Source organism: Akebia trifoliata, chromosome 11 (genome assembly GCF_017979445.1).
Source record: "Akebia trifoliata isolate Shusen 1 chromosome 11, ASM1797944v1, whole genome shotgun sequence".
NCBI lineage: Eukaryota > Viridiplantae > Streptophyta > Magnoliopsida > Ranunculales > Lardizabalaceae > Akebia > Akebia trifoliata.
This window is the reverse complement of record NC_141385.1, coordinates 3,448,262-3,474,427: the sequence shown is the minus strand read 5'-3', so window position 1 is coordinate 3,474,427 and position 26,166 is coordinate 3,448,262. Positions and strand designations below refer to the sequence as shown.

Genomic DNA, 26,166 nt, shown 5'->3' with positions numbered 1-26,166 from the left:
GCACGATGGGTGACCTTCAAGTAGTTGGAGGAATCAAGAAGCTCAACAACCAAAACTACAACACGTGGGCAACATGCATGGAGTCTTACCTACAAGGTCAAGACCTTTGGGAGATTGTCGGTGGTAGTGAAGTTACACAACCGACAACAGAAGATGCCAATGGCATCTTGAGAAAATGGAAGATTAAAGCAGGCAAGGCGATGTTTGCTTTAAAAATAACAATTGAAGAAGAAATGTTAGAGCATATTCGAGATGCCAAAACACCGAAAGAAGCATGGGATACCTTCGCTACACTCTTTTCAAAGAAGAACGATATAAAATTACAACTTCTCGAGAACGAGCTGCTATCAATGGCGCAACGTGATATGACGATCGCCCAATACTTTCATAAGGTGAAGTCGATATCCCGTGAAATTTTAGAATTAGATCCGAATGCTGCTATTGGAGAAATCAGGATAAAAAGAATAATTATCCATGGTTTGCGACCGGAATACCGAGGCTTTATTGTTGCAGTACAAGGATGGCCGACACAACCATCACTTGTTGAGTTCGAAAATTTGCTTGTTGGTCAAGAAGCTTTGGCTAAGCAAATGGGAGGAGTCTCGTTGAAGGGTGAGGAGGAAGCACTCTACACAAGCAAAAACAAAGGTAAATTCAAGCAGCACGTTAGAGGTGGATCTAAAACGAATGGTGACAAGATAAGAGGTCATCAAAGAGAGGGAGGCTCTCGTTCAGGGGGAGCTTCAAAGAATCACGGTAATAGTAGAAGGTTCGAAGGCGATTGCTACAATTGCGGGAAGAAGGGCCACATGGCGAAAGACTGCTGGTCTAAGAAAAAGCATGCTGAAAGTAATGCTGCTACTTCCAGTTCTAAAAAGAAAATTGAAGATGAATGGGATGCTGAAGCATCATTTGTAAAGGAAGAAGAAGAAGTAGCTCTTACAGCTACATCTGAACGGATTGACTACGAGAATGACTGGATCGTAGACTCGGGGTGCTCAAATCACATGACAGGTGATAGGCAGAAGCTGCAAAATCTGTCCAAGTATAAGGGAAGTCGTGTGGTGGTGACAGCTGATAACTCAAGGTTACCGATAGCTCACATCGGTAAGACGATAGTCACACCTCGTTATAATTCTAACCAGGTGACACTTCAAGATGTCTACCATGTTCCAAGAATGAAGAAAAATTTGTTATCCGTGGCTCAACTAACATCATCAGGCTACTATGTCTTGTTCGGTCCCCAAGATGTGAAGGTATATCGTGACATCAAAATCTCAGAAAAGCCAACGATGGAGGGACGACGATTGGAGTCAGTTTACGTAATGTCAGCAGAGTCTGCATATGTAGACAAGACAAGAAGGAACGAGACAGCAGATTTGTGGCACATGCGGTTGAGTCATGTTAGCTATTCCAAGTTAAGTGTGATGGTAAAGAAGTCGATGCTTAAGGGACTTCCTCAGCTTGACGTGAGAACAGACACGGTCTGTGCAGGATGCCAGTATGGTAAAGCACATCAATTGTCATACGAGAAATCGAAGTTTAAAGCAAAGGAACCATTAGAGTTAGTTCACTCTGATGTGTTCGGGCCAGTCAAGCAACCATCAATCGGCGGAATGCGGTACATGGTAACCTTCATTGATGACTTCTCTAGGTATGTGTGGGTTTTCTTTATGAAAGAAAAATCTGAAACCTTTTCAAAGTTTAAAGAGTTCAAAGAGATAGTTGAAGGAGAAGTAGGAAAGAAGATCCGTTGCTTGCGCACAGACAACGGATGAGAATATAGCTCGGACGAGTTCTCTCTATACCTACGAGAATGCAAAATACGTCGTCAGTATACATATGCCAATACACCACAACAGAATGGTGTAGCAGAAAGAAAGAATCGACATCTTGCAGAAACTTATCGGAGTATGCTACATGCAAAGAATGTACCTGGAAGATTTTGGGCCGAAGCTATGAGAACAGCAGCCCATGTGATCAACAAACTTCCTCAACCAAGGTTAGAGTTTGTTTCACCCTTTAAAAAACTGTGGGACATAAAGCCTACAGTTAGCTACTTTCGAGTATTCAGATGTGTATGCTATGTATTTGTTCTTGATCATTTACGTAGCAAGTTCGATAAGAAAGCAGTCAGGTGTATCTTTGTTGGATATGATAATCAGAGAAAGGGGTGGAGATGCTGTGATCCTACAACTGGAAGGTGTTATACATCGCGAGATGTGGTATTCGACGAAACATCTTCTTGGTGGTCCTCAGGAAAAGAGGTGTTGCCAGACTCAAGAGAATTCAAAGACAAACTACAACAAAAGATGGAGGAGCACACTGTCAACATTCAACCAAGTTCAGATTAGGCTGGAGATCTACATGACAGTGATGGTGATCAAGAGATGGCCCAAAATCCTTGGGAAATTGGTGTGTATTAACAAGAAGATCATCATGGAGAAACGGAAGTATCAAATCCACAATCACAACTGAGAAGGTCAAACAGAATTCGTAAACCAAATCCCAAATATGCCAATGTAGCCATAGTTGAAGAAGCAACTGCTAAAGAACCTAAGATATTTGAAGAAGTCACAGCATTAAAGCAAAATCAGACCTGGGATCTGGTGTCAAAGCCAAAAGATGTGAAACCCATAAAACGTTGTCCAGATGGATCGATAGAGAGGTACAAGACTAGATTGGTGGCTCGAGGGTTTTCTCAACAACATGATGAAACATATAGTTAGGTGGAAAACTCACAAAAGGATCGAGTACTGGCAAAGTTCGAAAATTTTCGTCGTCAACTCAACATGGTGCAAAGAGTAAGAGCTGGTGTTGAGGGGGAGTGTTAAAATTCAACACCAGTCCAAATTGGAAAAGTCCACATTTATTGTCCAAGCCCAATAGTTATTTATAGCCCAATTTCTAGAATCTTCCTAGAAAAAACTCTAGATGTCTTTAGATAAGAGAAAAATAGAAGATTCTAGAATTATAGATATTTTGGTAGAAAACTTTAGACTAATAGATATTTTTAGAAAGTTCTAGATGACAAAATTGTAAACACTAGATTAAGAATGTGTTGGCACAATCCTAACCATTAGTTAAGGAGGTGCCACTAGTATAAATAGGGGTGAGTCCTCTCATTTTGTAATCAAGAAGTAAGAAACAAGTTGTGAGAAATAAGTTGTGAGTAAGAGGTCTTGAGAGGTTGTAAAAAGTGTGAGTGTTTGTAAAAGTGTGTTTTTCTTAATAGAGTGTTATTTTCTTCTTCAACTTGTGAGTGATATCTTTATTGAGGGTATAGTACAAGTAAATTATTTACTTATTTATATCCAATATTTATGCATTTAAAGTCAAGTACTCTAGTTTTTTCCTCAACAGTTTTGTTCATGGTTTGATTGGTCAATTTATTTACAGTTTGATCATTTTTTTTCTATTGATTTTTTCGATTCTTACTAGTTAGTTGATTGAATTGAGGATTGGTTGATTGATCAGTTTGGTTGACTTGATTGGACAGGTTTTGTCATATAGATTAATTGAATTTGTTTGATTGATTCAATTAACTAGATTTTGATCGAGGGATCAATTTGTTGGGTGACAAGTTCGATCGAGAATTTAGTTGATTGATTGATGTTCAAATCTAATGTGGAGTTCAATTCAATAATTTCATTTAAGTGATTGATTACTTTAAGTTGAATATGTTAATCAATTCAATTTGATTGGTCCGGATATTAAAATTAATTTTATGGATTATTATTGATTGGTGATCTTTAAAATTTATTGGTTTAATTTATTCGATTTGAATTTCGCGGTGGATGATTGGTTTGATTTACACAACTCGATTAGTTGGTTCATGGTTTAAATATCTTGAGGATTTTAATGCGTCGAATTTCAATTTGTTAGATTTCCAGATTTTAATTGTCAGTTTTTGTTCAAAATTTTAATCTTTCGATTTTGGTTTGACTTTTAGCATTTCGTATGATCGATTGACGTTATTCCACAAGGCGAAAATTGTTATTTTAATGAGGTGACGAGTGTCATTCCAAACAAATGGACATTATTATTTCATGTGAAGAATGTCGTCATTTTATGTGACAATAGATGTCATTCCATGTAAATGGAAGTTATCATTTCATGTGAAAATTTTGGTCTTCCTAAGTATAAAGATTTCTAGATTTTATTTGATTTGCGCGATTGTTTGCGAAATGCTTAGTTTTACTCAGGAATCTCGTTTTCATAAAGGAGTGAGATTTCTAATCGTGAGTCAAATGTTAAGGATATTTTGGTTAATTTGTCAATTTGTGTGAATTTTGACAAGTGGCTTCTTCTTGTTCCAGTATGATTATTTCTAAATCCCGGAGTAACGATTCCTAGCATTGCGAGGTTTCTACTTTATCGATGTGTGGTGATCCTAAGTGTATGTATTTTCTAAATCGAGTGTAAAATGTAGCGATCCCAAGCATGCATAATTTTTACGTCAAGCATGTCGAGAAAGATAAATATGGAATAATGAGGACTGGGAAAGGATTGAAAATTGGGAGAGGACATCTCATAAACCTTCAACTTCTTTGCATATTCTTTGCTCATCATAACAATTCACAACAACCAAGTGACGGATTGTCAAATCAGCCAAATGCAAAATGAGATGTCTACACTTCTCAAACAAACTAACAAATGCCAATGAATGTCATTTTGACCCTATAACAGAAAAGCCCCCTTAATGTTATCCCCCCAAAGAACAACTGAAGGGGTAGCATCACCACCAAAATTGAATTTAGTCTTTATAAGAACAGAGTCAATCACTGCTAAAAATATTGAAACCCTTATTTTAGAATTTTAAATTTGTTGATATGTCCCTTGACCCCGAGTCTTATTTATGAGATTAGTATAAATGACTTAATATCCGACATGAAATACATCTATAAACCAGGTTCGTTCAAGAGTGGCAAACCATGAAACGCGAATCTTAATTTGAACTAAGTGAACCAACGAACCAGGTAACATAGACTTAGAACATGACAAGTGTAGAGAGAAAGGTCTCTATCCTTTTTTAATTGATTCGATACTCACTCTCCTTGGCCGAACGATCTATATATATAAAGAGAGAGAGATTGTGTCGTATTCACCTTCCTCATCGATGATGTTCCCAAGTCCATGCATTACCATGAGCCAGACGAACTTCGTCATGTTAGTTACTTGTTCTAGACTCTCGACATGATGAACTTGCCAATTATTCTACCCAACCTCCTTGTCAATGCTGACGTCTAAGGTTTCTTACATCTCTTTCATTATATTGTCAATGTGATATATTTCTTATTAGTGAACCTTGTCATATTGGATGCAATGTATGTAATGACCTGAAATCCTAAAATGTATCTCGAGGAAAGAATTTTAGATCCGTGCGTTGATTTAAAAGTTATCAAATCCTCGAGTTTCACATTAGATATTTTTCCAATAGGTAAACGACACCTTAGAGACGTAATTTGAGGAAATCGATCATACCATTAGATTCGTGTCGAAAAATCATCCGAAATAGAGTATAAGTTTGTCCAATTCGGCATTCGGGAAAAACAATTCCCAAAATGACAAGTATGTCCCAACTTAAGTGATATAAATATCTAAATTCTATTAGAAAAATCAGATTTTTCTTATTCTCCTCTTCAAACAAATCTCAACCCTTTTCCTTCAATATTTGAAACTCAGATCTACACTAAACGAGAACGATCCGAGCTTAGGCGCAAGAAGGAAAGTTGTTCCTCTCGCCGAGGGTTACGCGTGGACGCAAAGAAATCCGATTTTCGCCGGAAGAAAATTTTGGAGATTGGCCGGAGGCGATTTTAAAGTTCGTTCAACCGTTGAAATTAGCTTGAGGTAGGTTGCCTTCCTTTCTACCTTCTAGTTATGCGATAATTTCATAGAAAATCCATATGATTATTGATAAATCGATTATTTCATTAAGTTTATACATATTTGAATAATTTAAATCATGTTTGCATGTTTATTTATGATTGATTTTAGTTCATTGAATTAATATAATCATTTTATAGTTAATATGATATTTGGATCGATTTTGATCGAGTTTCGACGAAAAATCAGCAATTCGGAAAAGTATCCGAATGTTGAGTTTGGTTCTAATTTGTTTTGTGTTGCTTCCATATACTATGTATACCCATTTCCTACATTTATCTCATTAAAAATAATTAAGTATTACTTTAAGTTCTTTAATAAATAAATAAATAATTCGTTTTCAAGTTCGACTTTGAAAAATCATTTTTTTAACACTTAGTTAAATTTTCATAGATTTTCAGCTTTTATGTCTTATAGTTTTATCTTTGTTTTCGAGCCTCTCGACTCAACCAAAACCATCGAATGGAATTGGTTGATGCTTTATGGATTTCGAATTACTTTAAAAGTAAAATTACTTTAATAGATATGTAGGAAATTAGATGATAGATTGATCGATTTAATTGATGGATGGATAGAGAGAACGTATGTTCTCGACTGATTGATGGGACAGTGCCTCCAGTTCTACGTAGTGGCCATGCCACGTAAAACGTGATAGATGGATAGAGGGATGAGATACTTGATGGATGGAAATGACAAATAATTGTCACTGGAAGGCACTACCAGACTTTGTTTGTATTTTCGATTAAAAAGAAATTATATATTATATACAAAATAAATTATTTTGTTTACCAGTAAAGGTTTGTAGAAAACCCATAAAGAGTGACGCGTTGCTGTGCGTCCGGAAGCGGCGAGTCAATCTAGGATAACACTAGATGTCATATGCTCTTCGGTAGTATGGGATACCTTAGAGCATATTACAGCTTATGAAATCCGGGAATTTCTCCTACTTATTTCCTGGGGAACGTTGTGTGTAAAGGCGGTCTCTGTATAGTGTAGAGATAGGCGGGGTTCACATGCATTGCCTCTTGATAGGCTTCGACGCGAGGGGTCTCCTGGGCTAGTTAGTGATCACTATTAGTCTGTAGTCGTCAAACGGTCGACCTCACCGTTAGTTGAACTCAGTATTGGGTTCTTGGTCAACAGCCAGTCTGAGCCGGATAAATGGTCATCCAACCGTGGTATGCTAGACCGGCCACAAAATCAGATTATAACGATGGGATTCCACATCGGAGGTTAAGTTTGGAATATCGTATTGCCATAGCCGAGGCGGTTATATCGGCGTGTTCCTCTGCTCTCTTATCGATTACACCGCCGTGTTTTTATTATGTATTTTTTCTTATTTTGTAATGATTGATAGATGTTTTCATTTAAAAGATGCATATGCTACTTTAAATGATAGAAATGATAGGTTGAAATTATTTAACTGTTTATTGAATATGCTTAGACATTTATCGTATGTTACATTATGAAAAACTTACATTATTTAACTGTTCAACTGATTACTCGTGCATGTATGACTCGTTGTTAGAACGGCGTTCATCCTGCTGAGTAACATTCCCCTGTTACTCACCCTATCCTTCCCTTTCAGATTATTCAACTTTTGAAGAACCGTTCTTTGAGGAGTCTTTTGAGGAGGTCCTTGAGGAGGATCAGATTGATGTCTTGCTGCCGCCATGTCTTTGAGGACTAGTAGAGGATCTTAGCGGTTTTTGGTTGTAGATAAGAAACATGGTAGTTTAGAAATTTTTGTAACCTGATGAATTATGAGATTAAAGATCTTGACTTATATCAGTGTTTGTCGATTTCTTCTGTTTACTCTAGACTCTCGTATAGATGTTAGTTAAATGTTTATTCCGCTGCGTATATTTTCTTTTCATAAGTATTATTATTTATGAATGTTCTATCAGATTGTGTGATTGATTACCTCATACCTCGAGATTCTAACCGATGAATCATAGGGATTCGTGTTGGGATTTCGGGGCGTGACAATGTACACCTGCAATGTTGTAGAATCCTCTTGGTTCATCGGATCTTTACTCTTTCTTCTTAGCATGCTAATTTCATTTTTTTTTGCCAAAGGTGATTATCCACATTTGGGATGCCACCCCTCCCCTCAGGTGTCCACCTAAAAGTGGACAAGTTATTATTTTCAATCATCTAAGCACGAAAATGCTTTTGATCACAAAAAATAAATTCGTGATTTCAAATAATCCCAGAATGACGAATCACAAATACCATATTGTATTGAGGGCATCTTCAAATTGCAAAACTACCATTGTTACATTTCGTGTGATTGGTCATCCTAAATTAAGTACTTTTCAGTGAGCAAAAAATCTCTCTTGTAGTATAATGGAAGAATATTGTTTTACACTATCTAAAAGAAGAAAAAAAAATAAAGATTTTATCCTAGATGATTTTGTTAAATGAATCAAGATTTTAACATGATAAATATTTTAAAGAAGAAAAATCTAAGGTTAGCTAATAATCAAAGATCTATTCTACAGATTGAATAAATTGAAAAACGATGCTTGTTTTTTGGGAAAAACAAATGTTTTTTATAAGTAGTTGAAGAAAGAGTATCATAAGTCATTTTACACTAATATAACAGAGAAGATGATATTAACGGATTTATATAATCAATTTGGAATATAGGGAGGCATCTAAAATATTTTTTAAAAGCCAGAGTTATTTGTCTAAATTACTTTATAGTCTATTTGGATTGAGAAAAATTGAGAGAAGAGAAAATAATCTCAATAAGAGAAAAGAAGATAATAGAAAGTAACTTTCTCTCCATCTTATTTGGATAGATAGGAAATAAACTGAGAAATTAAAAAAAAAAAAAAGTTTGTCATTTTAATAATAGTTTGTTCCCTTTCTCTCAAGAAATTGAGTATTTTTTTCCTACTTTCTATCCATTAATATCCTTTTTTACTCCTCACTAAACGTTCCAACCAAGAGAAATGGAGTGAAAAGTGGTTTTTTTCTCTTCTCTCCATTTTTCTTAATTCAAATGGAGTGTAAATATAATAGAATTTTAATCTATACGAAAATTTAAATTTTAATCTTCCTAGAATGATTGCACAGGACACTACATTCCACACTAAACTGGCGTGGAGGTGTGCACTAAACGGTTGATCAGTTGATGTTTTTCACTCGTATCTTGAGAAAAAACATCTATGGTTCCATGCATACCTCCATGTCAATTCAATGTCGAATTTAAGATATGCTTGGTTGTATGGAAAATGACTTTCTTATGAATTTGAAATTCATGGAAAAATAGATGTGGCAAATGGGTAGAATTGAAAATCAAATTACATTGTTTGATTTTATCTAGAATAAATCATAGAAATTGTTTTTAAGGAAGAAGAAGAAGAAGAGGATAAAGAGAGAGAAAGAGAAGGGTGGATGTAAAAGGAGTAGGAGAAAGAAGAATAAAAAAAGAAGAGAGGAGGGTGGCGGCCAACAATGGTGACTATGATTGTTGGCTATCATGGTGGTGAGGAAGAAATATAGAAGGATTTTGATTTGTGATGAAAAATAAGGATAGATTTCATTTTCTTATGAGTATGAGTAGGAAAATGAAATCTATATTTTATGACATTTTTTAAAGAGGTTGGAAAATCATTTTCTACACGTAATCAAATATAACTTTATTTGAAATTATTTATAAACCATTAAATATGAAAAGAGTGGAGTTTTTGAATTTTCTTGGTGGGTTTCCTAGTTGTGTTGGTAGGTAGTAAGTTTTTAATTGTATAGTGAGTCACCTCAAAATTTTCTTAGATAGACTTGACTAGAGCGAGTTTTTTTGGTTTTTAAGTGATCGAGTTTTTAAAACTCTATATTTTGATTTTTGTCTCTATCTGTTCAACGAATTTCACGCTGTCTAGGTCTTGAGAGAAAAATACCTGGAACTTGTTTTCTCGTGTATCTCTCAACGTTGTCTAAGTCATAAAGTGATAAATACCTGGAATTTGTGAGAATCGCAAATATTTGAATGTCGTACGCTTTCGTATCAGAAATGTTCCCACATGAGCGACAAATATGGCCAACTAAAAATGAGTTTTGATCCAGTACTCCAAGAGTACCCAATTCCATGCATTATTTCTTGCCATTGGATCTTATGTTGTACTTTTTCGGGGACAAATTAAATGATTGATGACTTAGGGTTGTCAATTGATCTGGATCGTGAGTTGGGTATCCATAAAGATTGGATATCATAAGGTTGTGATTTGATAATCTAGATCGACTAACATCAATATCGGAGAGGCCTTGATATGATAAAATGTGAGAAAAAGTGTAAATTATTTGCATTTATCAAATCGAATTTGATCAAAGAAACCAATTCAATTGTTACCAAATTGGATTTGGATCCTAATATTGTGATCAATAAAAACAAAATCTAATTCTTATTAGATTAATTATGACTCCAATTTGACGACCATTATCAAATTGGTCTCAGATCAACCTTGATCAGATGAAATCGGATCCATTTATGGTCCTAACATGAATGTTAGGCATCCAGTTTCATGCATGGTTTTAAAGTTTCGTGTAATTTAAAATGTGTCGACTGAGATGTATTAACTTCACTCGAATTGAAATAAATATTGATTAAAAAATATTTAATGTTTCAATAATCTCAAATATTCTTCTAATCGAAACATTATTTCCAAAGTTTATTTTAAATCTTGGTTTGGTAGACCTGCAAAATCGAAAATGAGGTTGATTTAATCTCGAGGGAGTGGCTTAATGGTAATTTCGAATTCAATAAGCAGTGAGAGTCGATAGCTTGTGTGCTCGATACCCAGTACAAACTATATTTCTCCAGGGCCACCCATGAGAGTGTTTTCTCATTTATCTGGTGTGTGTGTGATGTGTAGGCGTTGCACATGTCCGAGGGAAGGTCCCATATGCCTTGATTTTGACCCTGACTCATCTAATCCCCCCCCATTAGACGTAAGTCCGTCGTTTGTTATAAAATAATAATAATAATAAATATTTATATTTTAAATCATGAGCTTTTAAACAGTCAAGGGGGGGGGGGTTTTAGAGCCCACAAAGGGCAAAAGAACTACTTTAAATGTGCAACACAACTGGGGGGGGGGGGGACTTGACACGTGGCAAAAGGCAAAAGTTGAAGATGGTTAACATCACCGAACTCTAGTAGTACATGAGCTATATCCTCCCAGATTGCGTAGCCTTGAAGCACAAGAAGTTGTGCTTTCGTGATTTTGGTTGGGCTATTAATTGGTCTTCTGGGCCAACGGATAAGGGCTTGTTATTGGGCCCACAAAGAAGGACAGGGATCATAACTTTTACCATGAATAACATATTAAATATAATATGGTACTGGGACTATGTATAAACATTAGGGGTGTCAATGGGTCGGATCCAAATATACCCAGAACCGGAACCGAAATAAAATTTTGATTCCAGTTTCATCCATTTTGGTTCCAGCTATGGAAACCTTGGAACTAGAACCAGCCCAATCGGGTACCCATTAAGGATAGACATTAATTATTTTTTGAATGAGAAAAAAATAAGTATTTGATAAAATAGAAAATTATTTATAAATGTAAGAATTTAACTTGTAATTCTTTAATTTGGAAGTTAAAATCAACAATGAATTCTATAAGTGAATCTAACTTTTGAAAATAAAATCAAAGAAAATTATGGTAAAGGCATTTATTTGTTGTTGAAATTGTATAATATGTGAAACATGATGGACTTTAAGGTAGAGAAAAGATAAAAATTAATTACTTCATGTTATAAAATAAAATAAAAAAATTATTTCAAGTACATTTACGTTAAGATATTTCTTTATTAGTACTAAATTAAATTACTAATTTTATTATAAAAATAAATAAATTTACTAGTCGGGTACCCAAATGAGAACCGATGCTTTATCGAGTCCTCAAAATAGCTACTTATAACTGTACCCAAAAATGATCGAGTACACTATGGTAGAACCAAAACCAACTAATCGTTTTTGGGTATATCAGGTTATTGGGTATATATTTACACCATTATAATATTAAAAAATAATATATTTTTTATTCGCACCAATTAACAAAATAATATATTACAAGTCTAATAAGATTAGGGAGACACGAAAATTAATTTCTAAATTTCCCTTAAGATAAACCTATTAGAAGAAGTCATAAAACAGAGAGGGAGGAAATATGAGAAAGGGAGAAAAGAATTTTGTTTTAAAAACCTTATATGATATTTTACGTTTCAAAAATCATTTTTTTTAGTGGAGAAAAAGACCTTAAAAGAAATCTTAGATTTCAACAACCCTCTATCAAGATTGTGGAGGTCGATTTTGTGATAAATCGACCTTGATCATGATTTCATCATTTAAATCTATAAAATAATAGAGATAACAAGAAAAAAAAAATTAAAGAAGATAAATAATTTTTTATATGGTTCGACAAATGTGTTTATATCCAAGGGCTCGAGAAGCTGTTTCACTATAAATCTCACAATTACATGACCTCCTCATATCCTTTTCATTTTTTTTCCTCTCTCTTCTTCTTTTTTACAATGGTCTCAATACCTTTAAATTAAAAAAATGTTAAAAAATCTCCATATATATATATATATACATGCAGTTGTGTATCCCAAGAAAAAAAATCTATGGTTCTAACACATGTCACATCAAGGGGCGTCAAAAAATCATTATTGTTATAAGAATTGAGTACTAATATTCTAACGAGAAAGTCTTCACTCGGTCAATACTTAACACTTCAGTCGAGAATTTGCGAGTGAGAATTTGCATTTTTGTATCTCAAGGAAACAAATCTATGGTTCTGTGCCTATAACACGTAAGCCGAGTGAAAACTTTCTAGAAAGAAAATTGTTATTCATATGAATTTGAATGAGTCCAAACTTCAACCTACCAAGTCAAAAGTCATTTGACACTTTTTTGGGTATAACGTATAGTAGTATGGAATGTTTGACTTACAACAACATAATCTCACAAAATGAGAACGATTTATTTTGTAGTACGACTGTACTCTCCATATGAAACACAACATTGCTTACTTCTTAAGTGTATCAAGTATCACGTGTCAATGACATATATTATGGCACATTAATTGATAGGGAGAGAAATGGCGTTGGGATGTCGATAGGACAACGTGAAAAAAAAACCCATATTCGACAAGCTAAGATGACTTATTGGCATCGAATTTTTTATTGTCGATTTTTTTTAATTGATCGAAAATGTCAAATTAATGGAAGATGGGAGAAATTTGATGACTCTAAGTTGTCGAATCGAGGAACATAAATTATTTCAACGGTCTTGAGGCTTCGAAATTTGATTTCTAAAATTTGAGGGCTTTGGCACATCGAATTTTCCAGTTTTAACATAGTGTAGAATCCCAAAGGAATATTGTCGGCAAACACTACTTTAGGGTAAAGTTTCGAGGGACAACTTAGTCTTGTAAACCCAGGTACTATATAGTTGCTTTACCCCTCATCCTTATAGATACACACTGTATACGTGGCGTATTCTTTATGGTGTAGTGGTAATGATTGTTTGACCTATCAATATATAGTTCTGCTAATAAAATCCACTTGATTGATAATTATTAGCTCTAAAATGCTAGTTCTTTTATTATTATTATTATTATTAAGGGGTTTATGGACAATTTAATGCGTGGATTTTGTAAAAGCCCATGGGCCTAACTCATCCTCATAAAACCGGTTTGTAATGTAAGGTGAGGATTGCCTCAGTTTTAAATATAGGCCAAGATCTTGATATCTGGGCGATGTGGGATTATTGATCACATTCCTTCTCACGTGTAATGTGTCTCCTACATCCCTACGATTACTCACTCTGACACTATATAGAAGCCCATGGGCCTAACTCATCCTAGCTTGTAAGTTGAGTGAGATTTCAATGGACGACTCATTCTTTGCCTGATGGCCATATGGCTCTTGACTTGACAAATCATTGAGTCAATTTATCAACTTGACTATGTCAACTTGAATAAAGTGATAAAATCCATGTGCCCTTTTCTATTCCCCTATAAATTTTCGCTTACCTCCATAAAATCCTTTAGAACGATCATTGGAAACTTTTGCACAAACTTTTTATTTCATGGAAACCCGTAAACTCTTGTTATGTAAACTTTTATAGTTGTATAATGATTCACGAACGTATCAACTATAAATTAATACAAAACCAAATCTAGATCTATAAATTTGGGATTTTGGACTAAAATTCTTTATTTTTAATCCCTTCATTTGCCGCTCAAAAGGGGAAAGTGTGACTGGGTAGATCGTGATTAATGAACTTGTATAAGATGGAGATCTATGAGGAAAACTAGTGAGAAAGTCTTGTAAGTTTCGTGTCACAATGACTCGTCCCATATCTAAGATGACTCATCCGACATTCTCAAAAACTCAATTAAATTTATGAAAACTTGGTGGTTGTCCAGTTGTTGCATGGAAATTATATCTAATTTTAGCAATTCAAATGTTTATAATTTATGTAAATAAGATTTTATGATTAAGCATTTATTGATCTACGATTTTAATATAAAAATATAAAAAAATTTATTTAATTGTTCTCAAATCCCTTCAATGGTTGACTGATTTAACTAGAACTAATGGTATGATTCAAAGTCCCTTTTTATTGGAATTGATTAGAGTTGGGTATCTGAGTAGCTAATTGATTAAGAATCAAAATTGTTGGAAATTGATAAAAATCGAGAATTAAAACTTTTTAATGATTTTTTCTTTTTAACAATTATGACTCTGGTTCCACTTATGTAAGGATAGAAATTGATAAAAATCACAATTGGAATATATATATATATATAAGTCGGGATCAGTAACAAAACTCTCAAACCAACATCCAAATAAAATATCGTGATCATTGGATCAATATAGATCTAACGACGCAGATTAGATTGAGATGTTAATAATTAATCCACGCATAATTTTTCTCACTTAATAGTTTTAGAAATTGTAAACCCCTCTCTAAACAAAGACTAAATGCAAATCAGATTTTTCTCCTCTTTTCTTTCTTCTCTCTTCTCCTCGTTTTGCCTTCTGTAACTAAAATCCTAACCCTCTTCCTCTCTATTGCGACAATGACGATTCAACCATTTCAGTCATTTCGACAAAGAAGATGAAAACCTAGAGAATGACAGCTTGTATATATATATGTATATATATATATATATATATATATAATATATATATATATATATATATATATATATATATATATATATATGAACAGCGTTCCGAAGACTCATATTGCGACACACCGTTTTGTCTTATATGGGCAAAAATATTTGGAATGGGCTGATTTTTTGTGAGGATGATCTCTATGGTGAGGAGATCATCCTTGCCAAAAATCAGCTCATTATGAAACTTCTAGACCGTCCAATTTTTGTTGAAAAATTATAGACCGTCCAATTTTTGTAAATCAATTTTGATGGGGTTAGAAGTTTTGGAATGGGATGACTTTTTGCCAGGATGATCCCCTCATCACAGAGATCATCCTCACAAAAAATCAGCTCATTCCAAACATTTTTGCCCATATAAGATAAAACGGTGTGTCGCAATGTGAGTCGCAATATGAGTCTTAGGAACGCGACCCTATATATATATATATGTGATTTCGATTCTAGTTCCAATTGAAATCAAACCCGAACCGACCCATTAGCACCCATAATTTTTTTTATGATAAAAATCGACGAATCAATGTAGAATGCAAGGGGTGTTACCGTTATAACGGCAGTTATAACCACTTCTCGAATAATTATTAAAGTACTTATTTATATTCTGCTTAGATTTGCAGCTATTAATATTCTTCTCTTTCTCTGTTCTTTCCAAGATTATTTATTTTAACTGCAAAGTGATGCCCCTCTCCTTTAGGGGGAAGGTTTTATTGTCACTCACGTGTGGAAGTTTGCCGTACATCAGTCCTAAATCATATATAGTGAACCCAACAATAAGGCAGTGTAAGATAAGTACATTACCACCTGTAGTACATAATAGTATTTCATAATCAGGAAAACATTATTTTATCCTATCATGGGCCTGGATAAGTTCGCCCACTTGAGAAGTCCATGCTAACCTATTTGGTGGATGAATATTTCTGAAATTATATTTTATTCATATAGGAATAAGTGCTCGTGTTTGTGAAATATTTTTGGAATAAAGTTATGGTACATGTGAGTTGTATCAAGTTTGATGTACATTTTTTTTTTATACTTTCGAAAAGGTAAACCAATCCAATAAGAGTCTGATCCATCAGACCCTTGTCAATGCAATCCAATCTGATTTGATATAGAAAATTAAATTTTACTTCATATTATATAATATAATTTATATAATTTATTGGATCGGGGTCATCGACTTGGGATCTGATTGATCCAATAAGTTTTCAAATCTGATCTAAATTGAAACTCAAATCCTTGATCCAGACTAGATCGGATTTTGGTTCTGATCCGATCCACTTACAGTCCTAGATGCAGTTACTAAGGATACAGCTTAGGCATTCCTTTGGAAAATAAAAATACAATCTATACGAATGAACCAAGAAAAGTCTGGCCCACATGAAGACGTGGCATTATGTCATTGAGTGATGGGATTATTATTAGCAGCAAATCGCTATTCAGGAAAATGCCTCTCCACTTATTGGATGGATGCCACGTGTTCACCAATAATAACGTTAGCGTCAAAGGAAAAAATAAAACGAGAGAGAACCTCGTAAAGCAATTTAGTTGTTCTTCCACGTTCCTCCAGTATTTATTAATATTATATACATCGATGCCTTCACGAATCTCGAGGGAATATCTCACGGGTATTACCGTTCCTTTGATTCTCTGACAATCTATCTGGTAAAATAAGAACTGGGGGCGTTTCTTAGTGAGTGTGTTGTTTTATCTCCGAGGCTCCTCTGCTGAGAGAAAGAGAGAGAGATTTGGTTGATTAGAATCAGAGGGTAACATGGCTTCGACTCTACTATTGGTAGTAGTCTTCATCTTGGATCTCATCGCTTTCGTTCTTGCTGTTGTAGCAGAGCAAAGGAGAAGTACAGTGAGTCTCTCTCTCTCTCTCTCTTTCTCTCTCTGGTTTGAAGTTGATTTGTTCTATGTTGTTATGATTTGGCATATTTTAATGGAATTTAAGAGAGAAATTTGCTAATTTTGATACCTAATTAGTTGAATTATCATCAACTTTTGTAATTAGTGGTTTAGCTTAGTATTTAATGTGAAGAGAGCTCTCTCTCTCTCTCTCTCTCTCTATCTATCTCTGCACAACAACTCTTATTTTTCTATCTCAACCATCAATAAATTTCTGTGTAGAATCTTGCATGAAGAATACCCAATTAGAAAGAAAAGAAAAAAATCTTTTTTTTGGTATGCTGTAGTAAGAGAGCTCCAACTCCAACTCGTGCTGGTTAGCGCCACTGTTAAAGCTCAAAGAGCTTTCTCAGAGAGTTGAAATCCAAATCGAAGAGTTTCTTGGAAGAAGATGAGAAATGGGTAGGGGTCCAGACATTGAAAATACAATATTATCTGCACCCAAACTTAATTTCATAAATTGGTGTGTTATAGTAAAAAGTTGATGTTAATGGTGCTGACTATGATATCATTTGAGACTAACATAACCAATACATCAAAAGAAATTAAGTGCAGAAAGTTAAGCACTTATCTTTAGGGTGTGACACACACCCATAATGCAGCTTCTTTTTTTTTTTTTTTGGTTGGAACAGAGGTTTCGGGTCTCTTTGAGCACTCAACTAATTATCGGGGCACATGCAGTCCACTCCCCCCACACGACCTAGTAATTTATGGGATAAATGCCTAAGTGGGGATTCAAACTCAAGACCTCCACTTCATGAGGTGTGGTCTTATCCATCTCACCAACCCTTAGATGGTTAATGCAAACTCACGTTCCTATACCCAAAACTGACTTATAGATAGTATCTCCTTGACTAGAACCCTTGGCCTTGGCTGTTTGAAATTCTGTCAGGCCAAAAATTTTATATGTATTTGTGTTGATTTTGTTATGTGTGTCAAGCTGATTTATATAAATTCTCAAATTCCTTGGTCCCAACTGCTCTGTCAGGCCAAAATCTTCACAGATAATGTGAAGAATGATAACTACTGTGTCTATGATTCCGACATCGCGACGAGCTTGGGGGTGGGATCCTTTATATTCCTCATGGCTAGTCAAATCCTTATAATAATAGCAAGCAAATGCCTCTGCTTTGGGAAGGCTCTACGCCCCGGAGGTCCAAGGGCATGGGCAATCATCCTCTTCATATCTTGCTGGTACGTACTGCAACGAATTCATATGTGGAAAGTTGGGGCGTTGATGAGAAATACAGTTAGCTTGATTTACAAATCAAGTGGTACTTACATTTTGGTTCTATGAATTCAGATACCCTTTGTTCATGGCCCACAGCCTTGTTTTCCACTCTCAGAATTGAGTTTATGTAATTTTTACAACTAATTTTGATGCACCCATTAAGTTCTTGGCAAAAATTAGGGACAATGCCCTAGTTTTCAAGATGATGACAAACCCCGTCAAAGACCACATTCTTCTATAAGAGACTAACAAAAATGATCGAAATACGCTCATCTTCAACCTCTTCCCGAAAACCATTGATCTTTTTTCCCCAAAACCCATTGTCTTTAACCTTTAATCTTCTCTTGACAAAAACCCATGATCTTTCTTTTAAAAATTTGTTGTCTAGGTTGAAGAGTGTCATAAAAAAATTTCTTAGATGACGAAGACGATTGGTTTTGAGGAAAAAAATCAACGGTTTTGGCAAAGAGTTGAATACGAGGGCATTTTTATCAATTTTTTTAGTTATTCTCTTATCAATGTCCGAAGTCCAAAGAAATATATATATTATGGGGTATATATAATTTTCATCAAGTCCCAAAGGAAACCTCAATATTACGCTTATTTTCTTTAGTTCAACAACATGTAACATATCATGTTGATTTTATCTTCTTTAGGGTGACATTTTGTATTGCCGAGGTGTGCTTGCTGGCTGGTTCGGTGAGGAATGCCTACCACACCAAGTACAGGAGCTACATCTCACAACACTCTCTGTCGTGTCAGACCCTAAGAAAAGGAGTCTTTGGGGCAGGGGCAGCCTTCATTGTCTTCACAGGGATACTCACCGAGCTCTACTACGTTTGCTACTCAAAGGCTAAACATAGCTTGCAGTCACCCCGCAACAGTGAGACTGGTGTGGGGATGGGAACTTACCGCTAAGCTTACTTAACCTTGATTCCATTGTGACAAAAAACACACCATGTGAGCTATAAGACAGTTTAGATTATTGTTTAATTACTTGTTTGAGTGTCATTATTATGTTTCATACTGGAGATTAATCTTCTTAGTTGGAGGAAGATTAATCTTCTTCTGTAATATTATTATGGATTATTAATTGACCTCTATGTGATATATAAATATAATGGTCATAGTTTTAGTTTTGATTTGTGTTTGAGAAATTAAAATCTTAGAAAATTAAAGTATGGAACTATGGCTGTGGTTCAATTTCAGTATGATTTTGATGACGTTGGGTTTTGGATTCGGACATTGTACATTGATTCTGAACAGGGTGGAATGGGGAACGGGATTCGTTTAGCTGACCCCAAAACTTTGGAATTAGGCTTTGTTGTTGCTGTCTGTAATTTTCTAGGGAATTTTTTTCTGAAATTTGAGCAGTCCAAGAGGGGAGGAAAATCAAAAGACATTGAATAAGCTAAAACCCATTCTTCATTTGATTGGATTGGACTTAGAATTTCTCACGATGTATAGGTGGCATCACCTTAATGTGCCAGTGAATTTTTTTCACTAATTCCATTTCCCTCTGTGGGGGCCAAGGCTTGTTGAGCCGAAGCAAGTCGATTTCTTTGAATACTACCAATATTTGGAGAAATCTTGGTGAAACAATAAAAAATTTATGCTGCACCACATCAGTGAAGAAGTTTGATTACTTCTCTTAGGAAATTTGCACAAGACCTTGAAAATTTTACAGCTACTTCATTCCAACCTTCTTGCAATCTTACTATCTAGAAATTTTTCACCATGCTCGAAGGCCAAAAATAAAAAAAGATGAAAAACAATGAAGTAAACATATGAGCCAAGGTTCTGAAAACTGGACTGTGCTCTATGTCGAGTGTCTGTAACGAGAAGTTTGCTTTCTTTTCTTAGTCTTCGGAACAACCAACCTGACATGAACCAAATGGCCGCAGTGAGAAAGAAGCCTGTTATTGTTCCTATACTGAATAGCAATCCTATAATTGTCGTTCTGCTTTTCTTAGGTTCGGCACTTGAGGTAGGAGTTTCTTCTGTCTCAATTCCTGATATAGGAGGAAAATTACAATGGGAAGCTGAGAGACCTGGATTTCCTTAATAACTTGAACATGGGAAAGTCTCGAATTGACCCATAGAAGGGACCTCCCCGACCAAGCGATTGTATGCTATGTTGAACCATGTTAGTAAAGTAAGCTCGTTGACCGAAGAAGGTATGATTCCAGAGAGATTATTATGAGATAAATCCATACTCCCCAAGTCTAACAATCCTGATAAGTCATCGGGAATGGGTCCTGAGAGATGGCTCCATTTCAGATCCAACTCAAGGAGCATATACAGATTTCCGAACTCTGGCCATATGGTTCCAACGAGCCCATTGTAGCTCAGGTCCAAAGATGGTGGGAAACTTCGAAACAAATTATTCTGCAAACTCGCTGTACTTCTGTCCGATTCTAAGTAGAGTAAGAAAGTGAATGTGGGATCTTCAGATGAGATGTTGTTGATTAAGGACTTCAGTTTGATCAAGCACTTTCAGATCTCGAAATTACAGCCATGTCCCACAGAACAGAACCTTCTTCTCGTTTCCGCCATGTCTCCTCTGAATAGACTTTTCTCAGGTAAATCTCGCAAACACATACACACACACTCTCTCTCTCTCTCTCTCTCTCTCTCTCTCTCTCTCTATCTCTCTCTCTCGTTCCGACTTGGGGTGGGGAGATTGCTGGGCGTCTGTATCTGAGTGGCGACTGCTATGGAAAGGGCTGTAGAGGCTGACCCCACAGCTGGTCCAGTCAGAGATGGACCCCATGCTCAGTCTGTAGAGGATTCGCATCAGCCAGGACACACGCAAGGGCCCGACAGGAAAGGCAACCACAAGATGTTTGTTGAAAGGTCTCCAAGAGAAGGTGCTAGAGGTAGAAAGGGAACAGCAAGCACAGTGGGCAACACTGGTTTCAGGGGGCCTATTGGGGGAGCTACCAAGCCCTGGAGCAAGTTATTCAGCTCGACAGCTTCAGCTAAGAGCCTGAAAAAAATCCCTTACTTTGAGCCTTCAAGAGAAGGGAAGGACATCCTAATAGATTGCCCAGATGAGGTCCTAGAGGAAGGGGTTTCCAAATGGGACAAATGCTTGATTGGGCACTTCTTCAATGCCAAAATTCCTTACATGTTGGTCAAGAATGCAGTCAGCTCCCTACGGAAGGTGAATGGGGCTTTTGAAGTTTTCTCAGATGACAATAGGGTGTTTTTCTTCAAATTTGGAGAGGAGGAGGACCTTGCTGGGGTGCTAGACAAAGGCCCATGGTTTGTAGGAGGGAAGCTCATGGTGGTCAAACGCTGGGACACCACAGTGGAACTGGAAAAAAGAGAAGAGGCATCAATTCCCTTATGGATTAAGCTGTACAATCTGCCGAAGCAGTTCTGGACTACTAGAGGGCTGGGGTATGTGGCTAGTGGAGTGGGGAAGCCGCTGTATATGGACAATGCTACTGATGAAGGCAGCAGACTATCCTTTGCCAGGATTTGTGTCGAAGTTAAGGCAGATTCTGAACTGCCCCGAGTGCTTAAAGTTAAGATTAATGAAGCCCTCAGGACTGATGTGAGAGTCGAGTATGAGTGGTACCCCCCAAGATGCAGCACTTGCTCAACTTTTGGGCATTCAGATGCTAAATGCACCCAAACTAAGAAACCTTCACAGGCTGATGCTAATAAGGTTAATGATCGTAGTGAGGTAGATGATGCAGCAGGTGGAGTGGAAGCCTGTGCTCCTCATGTTGACAAGGAGGGTTGGGCTGAAGTCTTTCACCAAAGGAGGAGGTCTAACAGGAACATAGAGATGGTTATCAAGGAAGGCCAGCTGGAGAAAGAGCTAGAAACTACTGTCTCCCAGTCAGAGGGTGATGTGGATGCTTCTGAAGATGAGGAAATGGAATGGAATGAGGTGGAAGAAGGAGAGGGATCCAAAGATCTTGAATTTACTGAAGGATGTGTACACAAGGAACCTCCCAATTCAGTTCTTAAGTCCCCCACTAACATTGTTGCAGGTAGTGGTGGTAGCACAGGCCCCCCAAAGAAGAGGAAGAAGAAGAACAAAAGCAGCCCCAATGCCAACAGATTCCAAGTTTTGGCTGATGCCATTCCTGAATCAGTAGTAGGGGTTGGCAAAGCCAATGACCAGCTTCAGTCCTACCCAGAGAAGGGGTCTTCTTCCGGCTCCATTGACTCTTCCTTTGATAGAAGCAGAGGCAAGTGCACTCCTCCTAGTACAGCTGGGCACGAACAGAGGCCTAAAGGCAATCCGGAGGCTAAAGGCAAGAATCAAAAGGTGGTTACAGCTTACTCTGAGGCAGTAACAGGGGCAGGGGGGACTTCTGTGATTAGTTCCCAATGATTCTAGCAACTTGGAACATACGGGGTCTTAATGACCCCGCTAAACATAGGGAGGTCAGGGACCTCATCAAGGTGAAGAAGTTGTCGATTATTGGGTTAGTAGAGACAAAGGTAAACAGTCAGAATGCTGATAGAGTGATGAGGAGAGTTTGTCCCTCTTGGATAAGCTCGATAATTATGACACGGTCATGAATGGCAGGATATGGATTTGCTGGGACCCTCTGGAGGTTAATGTTCTTCTAGTAAGTAAAACTGAGCAAAGAATCCATGTTTTTGTTAACTCCAAAACAAATAAGAATTTCTTCTTAACAGTGGTCTATGGGGGCAATTCTATAGTGGAGAGAAGAAAGTTATGGGATGACATTACCGAATCAGCTAGTGTTATTAGAATGCCGTGGGTCTTGTCAGGCGACTTCAATTGTGTCAAGAATCAATCTGAAAAAGTGGGTGGTAGGAGGATCAATCTTACAGCGACGAAAGAATTTTCTGAGTGTTTATCCCGTAGTTGCCTTTTGGATATCAAAGCCTTTGGGGCCAGATTTACATGGAATAACAAACAAGATTATGGGAGGATTTGGTGCAAGCTCGACAGAATTTTGGTGAACTCAGAGTGGGTGGACTCCTTTAATGAGGCTGAAGGGTTATTTCTCCCGAGTGGTCTATCGGATCACAGCCCTTGTATTGTTACCTTAGGGTCTGGTTTCATAGAGAGAAAAACGCCTTTCAGATTTTTCAATCATTGGGCCAAAGATCGGGACTTTTCTGAGGTGGTTAGAGTTGCCTGGAATTCGAGGGTTCGGGGCCACCCGCTGTTCAAATTCATAATGAAGCTCAAGGCAGTCAAGGCTGGGCTGCGAGCGTGGAATTTGGAGAAACGATCTTATAGTAACATGGCTCATTATGGAGCGCGTAGCAGGCTCGCATTGGTCCAAGTCACTTCTCAGGCTAATCCCAGTTTTAGCTCTACTGCCTACGAGGAAAGGAGGCTAGCGAGGGGGTATGCTCAATCTCTAAGGATTCTAGAGTCGGAACTCCAACAGAAGTCCAGGGTCAACTGGCTCAAGCTGGGAGATAGAAATAGTGCTTTCTTCCACCATGCTCTCAAAGCTAGGAGATCGAGGAATTTGATCAGGACTATCAATGGGAGGGATGGTAGGACACTCACAGATCATATGGAAATTGAGGAAGAAGTAGTCGGTTATTATAAAAGCTTCTTGGGGGCCACCAACCACCCTTGCTCGTTCAGCGGGTGGGATAAGCTTGCTTTTGCCAACCACCTTGAAAGAGGTGACCAAGAAGCCCTCGCTAGTGATGTCCAAGAAAGTGAAATCCATAGTGCTCTCTTCAGTATGGACCCCTTCAAAGCCCCTGGGCCGGATGGTTTTAATGCGTGTTTCTTTCACAAGGCTTGGGACATCATTAAAGTAGACCTGTTGGATGCTGTTAAGTACTTTTTCAAGAGTGGCAACCTCCTTAAGGAGTGTAATGCCACAGCTATATCCTTGATCCCTAAGGTAGACCTACCTTCAGGACTAGCTGACTATAGACCGATTTCTTGTTGTAATGTCATTTATAAGATTATTTCTAAAATCCTTACTAACAGACTCAGACAGGTGACTCACAAGTTGGTAGGCTTGAACCAATCAGCTTTCATCAAAGGCCGCAGCATTTCAGATAACATTCTCTTGGCTCATGAATTGGTTAGGAATTATCATAGGAAGAACTCTAGCCCAAAAGAAGCTGTCAAAGTTGATTTGAGGAAAGCTTATGATACTGTGGAGTGGGAGGCTGTTGTTGGCAGCCTTAAGGCGTTCAAATTTCCTCAAAGGTTCATAGATTGGATTTTCAAGTGCATTTCTAGTGCTTCTTACACTATTTCACTCAATGGCTCCTTTGTTGGATGGTTTGAAGGTAAAAGAGGTATTAGACAAGGGGACCCTCTTTCCCCATACCTCTTTGTGCTCATCATGGAAGCGCTTAATCCTTTGTTTCAAGAGAAAGTAACGGAAGGGCACTTTCTTTTTCACCCTAGGTGCAAAAGCCAGAATATCACCCACCTTTGCTTCGCCGATGATCTGTTGATTTTTTCCAAGGGGAATCGATCTAGTAATTTAGCCATTCGAGCAGTGCTAAAGGACTTCTTTGCTCTTACTGGGCTAAAGGTCAACCTTGATAAGAGCTCATTATTTATGGCGGGCCATGACCGGGTGAGCCATGAGGAAGCTGTGACAACTCTTGGTGTCAGAAGAGGCATTTTACCCGTGAGGTATTTGGGTCTTCCTTTACTGTCTTCAAGGCTTTCTTACAGAGATTGTCTCCCCCTCGTAGATAAAATGTCCAAGCGGATTCTTTCGTGGAAGGGAAGGTTTCTTTCTTATGCAGGGAGACTCGAGCTTGTGAAATCAGTTCTTCTTAGTATCAAGGTGTACTGGTGCAACTGTTTTGTTCTCCCTTCCAAGGTGGTGAAGGAGCTAGAAAGGGTTTGTGCTAGGTTCTTATGGTTTGGGCCAGAGAAACAGAGCAACAACAGGGCGGTCAGTTGGGAGGAAGTTTGCAAGCCTTTCAAGATGGGAGGGCTAGGTGTGGTGAGCATTTCCACGTGGAACTCTTCTGCCATTGCCCGCTATGCTTGGAAGATTGCCTCCAACGAGAGCTCTCTTTGGTTGAACTGGGTTAGAAAACACTTAATCAAGGGCAAGAGTTTTTGGACTATGAAGATCCCGAGAGAAGCTTCATGGTGTTGGAGAAAAATCTTGAAGGCTAGGCAGTTAGCTTTGAGTAACACAGTTCATCTTATAGGTAACGGCTCGTCCACCTCTCTTTGGAATGACCCGTGGCACCCCCTGGGGATTCTTAATACCTATTTTCCTCAAGAGCTCATCAATGACTCTAGAATTGGGCTGAAGGCTAAGGTTTCAGCCATCATTAGACATGGGAATTGGAGGCTTCTAGGGGGAAGAGGAGATCTCATGCATGATATTATCCAACTCCTTCCCCAAGTCCCCATTTTGGGAGGGTCCCCAGACAAGGTGGTTTGGAAAGGCCGTTCGGATGGTACCTTCTCGGTGAGTTCAGCGGTTAAATCTTTGCATGCTTCTACTCCTTCTACTCCTATCAGTTGGGTTCACCTAGTTTGGAGCAAGAACAAGATTCCTAGACATAGTTTCATCGCGTGGTTAGCTTTCAAAGGGAGACTTAAGACCTTGATCAAGCTTAAGGAGTGGGGTATCATCAATGAAGCTAAGTGTAGCCTGTGTGGAGTGCATGATGAGGATTCTAACCATATTTTTGGGGGTTGCCCTTTTTCGAGGTGGGTATGGAATGGTATTCTCTTGAAATGTCTCGTGCGAAGAGCCTCTGGTACGTGGATTGAAGAGATTGATTGGGTGGTTGAAAACTTTAAAGGCAAGTCGATTATTCAAAGGGTGAAGCAAGTGGCTTTATGTGCCTTTATTTACCACATTTGGAGGGAGCGCTGCAATAGAATTTATCAAAATGAATGCCTTGATCCGGATTCGATTATTCGCAAGATTGTGGAAGATATTAGGATCAACTTCGAGGGATATCTAGAAGACATTGAAG

At 37.4% G+C, this 26,166-nt stretch overlaps 1 protein-coding gene and 1 long non-coding RNA gene across 2 annotated transcripts; both read left to right on the top strand.

Moving 5' to 3' along the window:
- Window positions 1–5,336: 5,336 nt before the first annotated feature.
- On the top strand, window positions 5,337–7,704 carry LOC147390388 (uncharacterized). Its single transcript, XR_015182518.1, has 2 exons — window positions 5,337–5,853; window positions 7,478–7,704. It is a non-coding gene; the product is annotated as an uncharacterized LOC147390388 (long non-coding RNA).
- A 9,026-nt stretch (window positions 7,705–16,730) lies between these two features.
- On the top strand, window positions 16,731–19,352 carry LOC147390387 (uncharacterized). The gene is made up of 3 exons (XM_086458678.1): window positions 16,731–16,953; window positions 17,989–18,194; window positions 18,888–19,352. Exons 1-3 carry the CDS (start codon window positions 16,864–16,866, stop codon window positions 19,147–19,149), a joined length of 558 nt encoding a protein of 185 aa, XP_086314804.1. The 5' UTR covers window positions 16,731–16,863; the 3' UTR covers window positions 19,150–19,352.
- The last annotated feature ends 6,814 nt before the right edge of the window (window positions 19,353–26,166 follow it).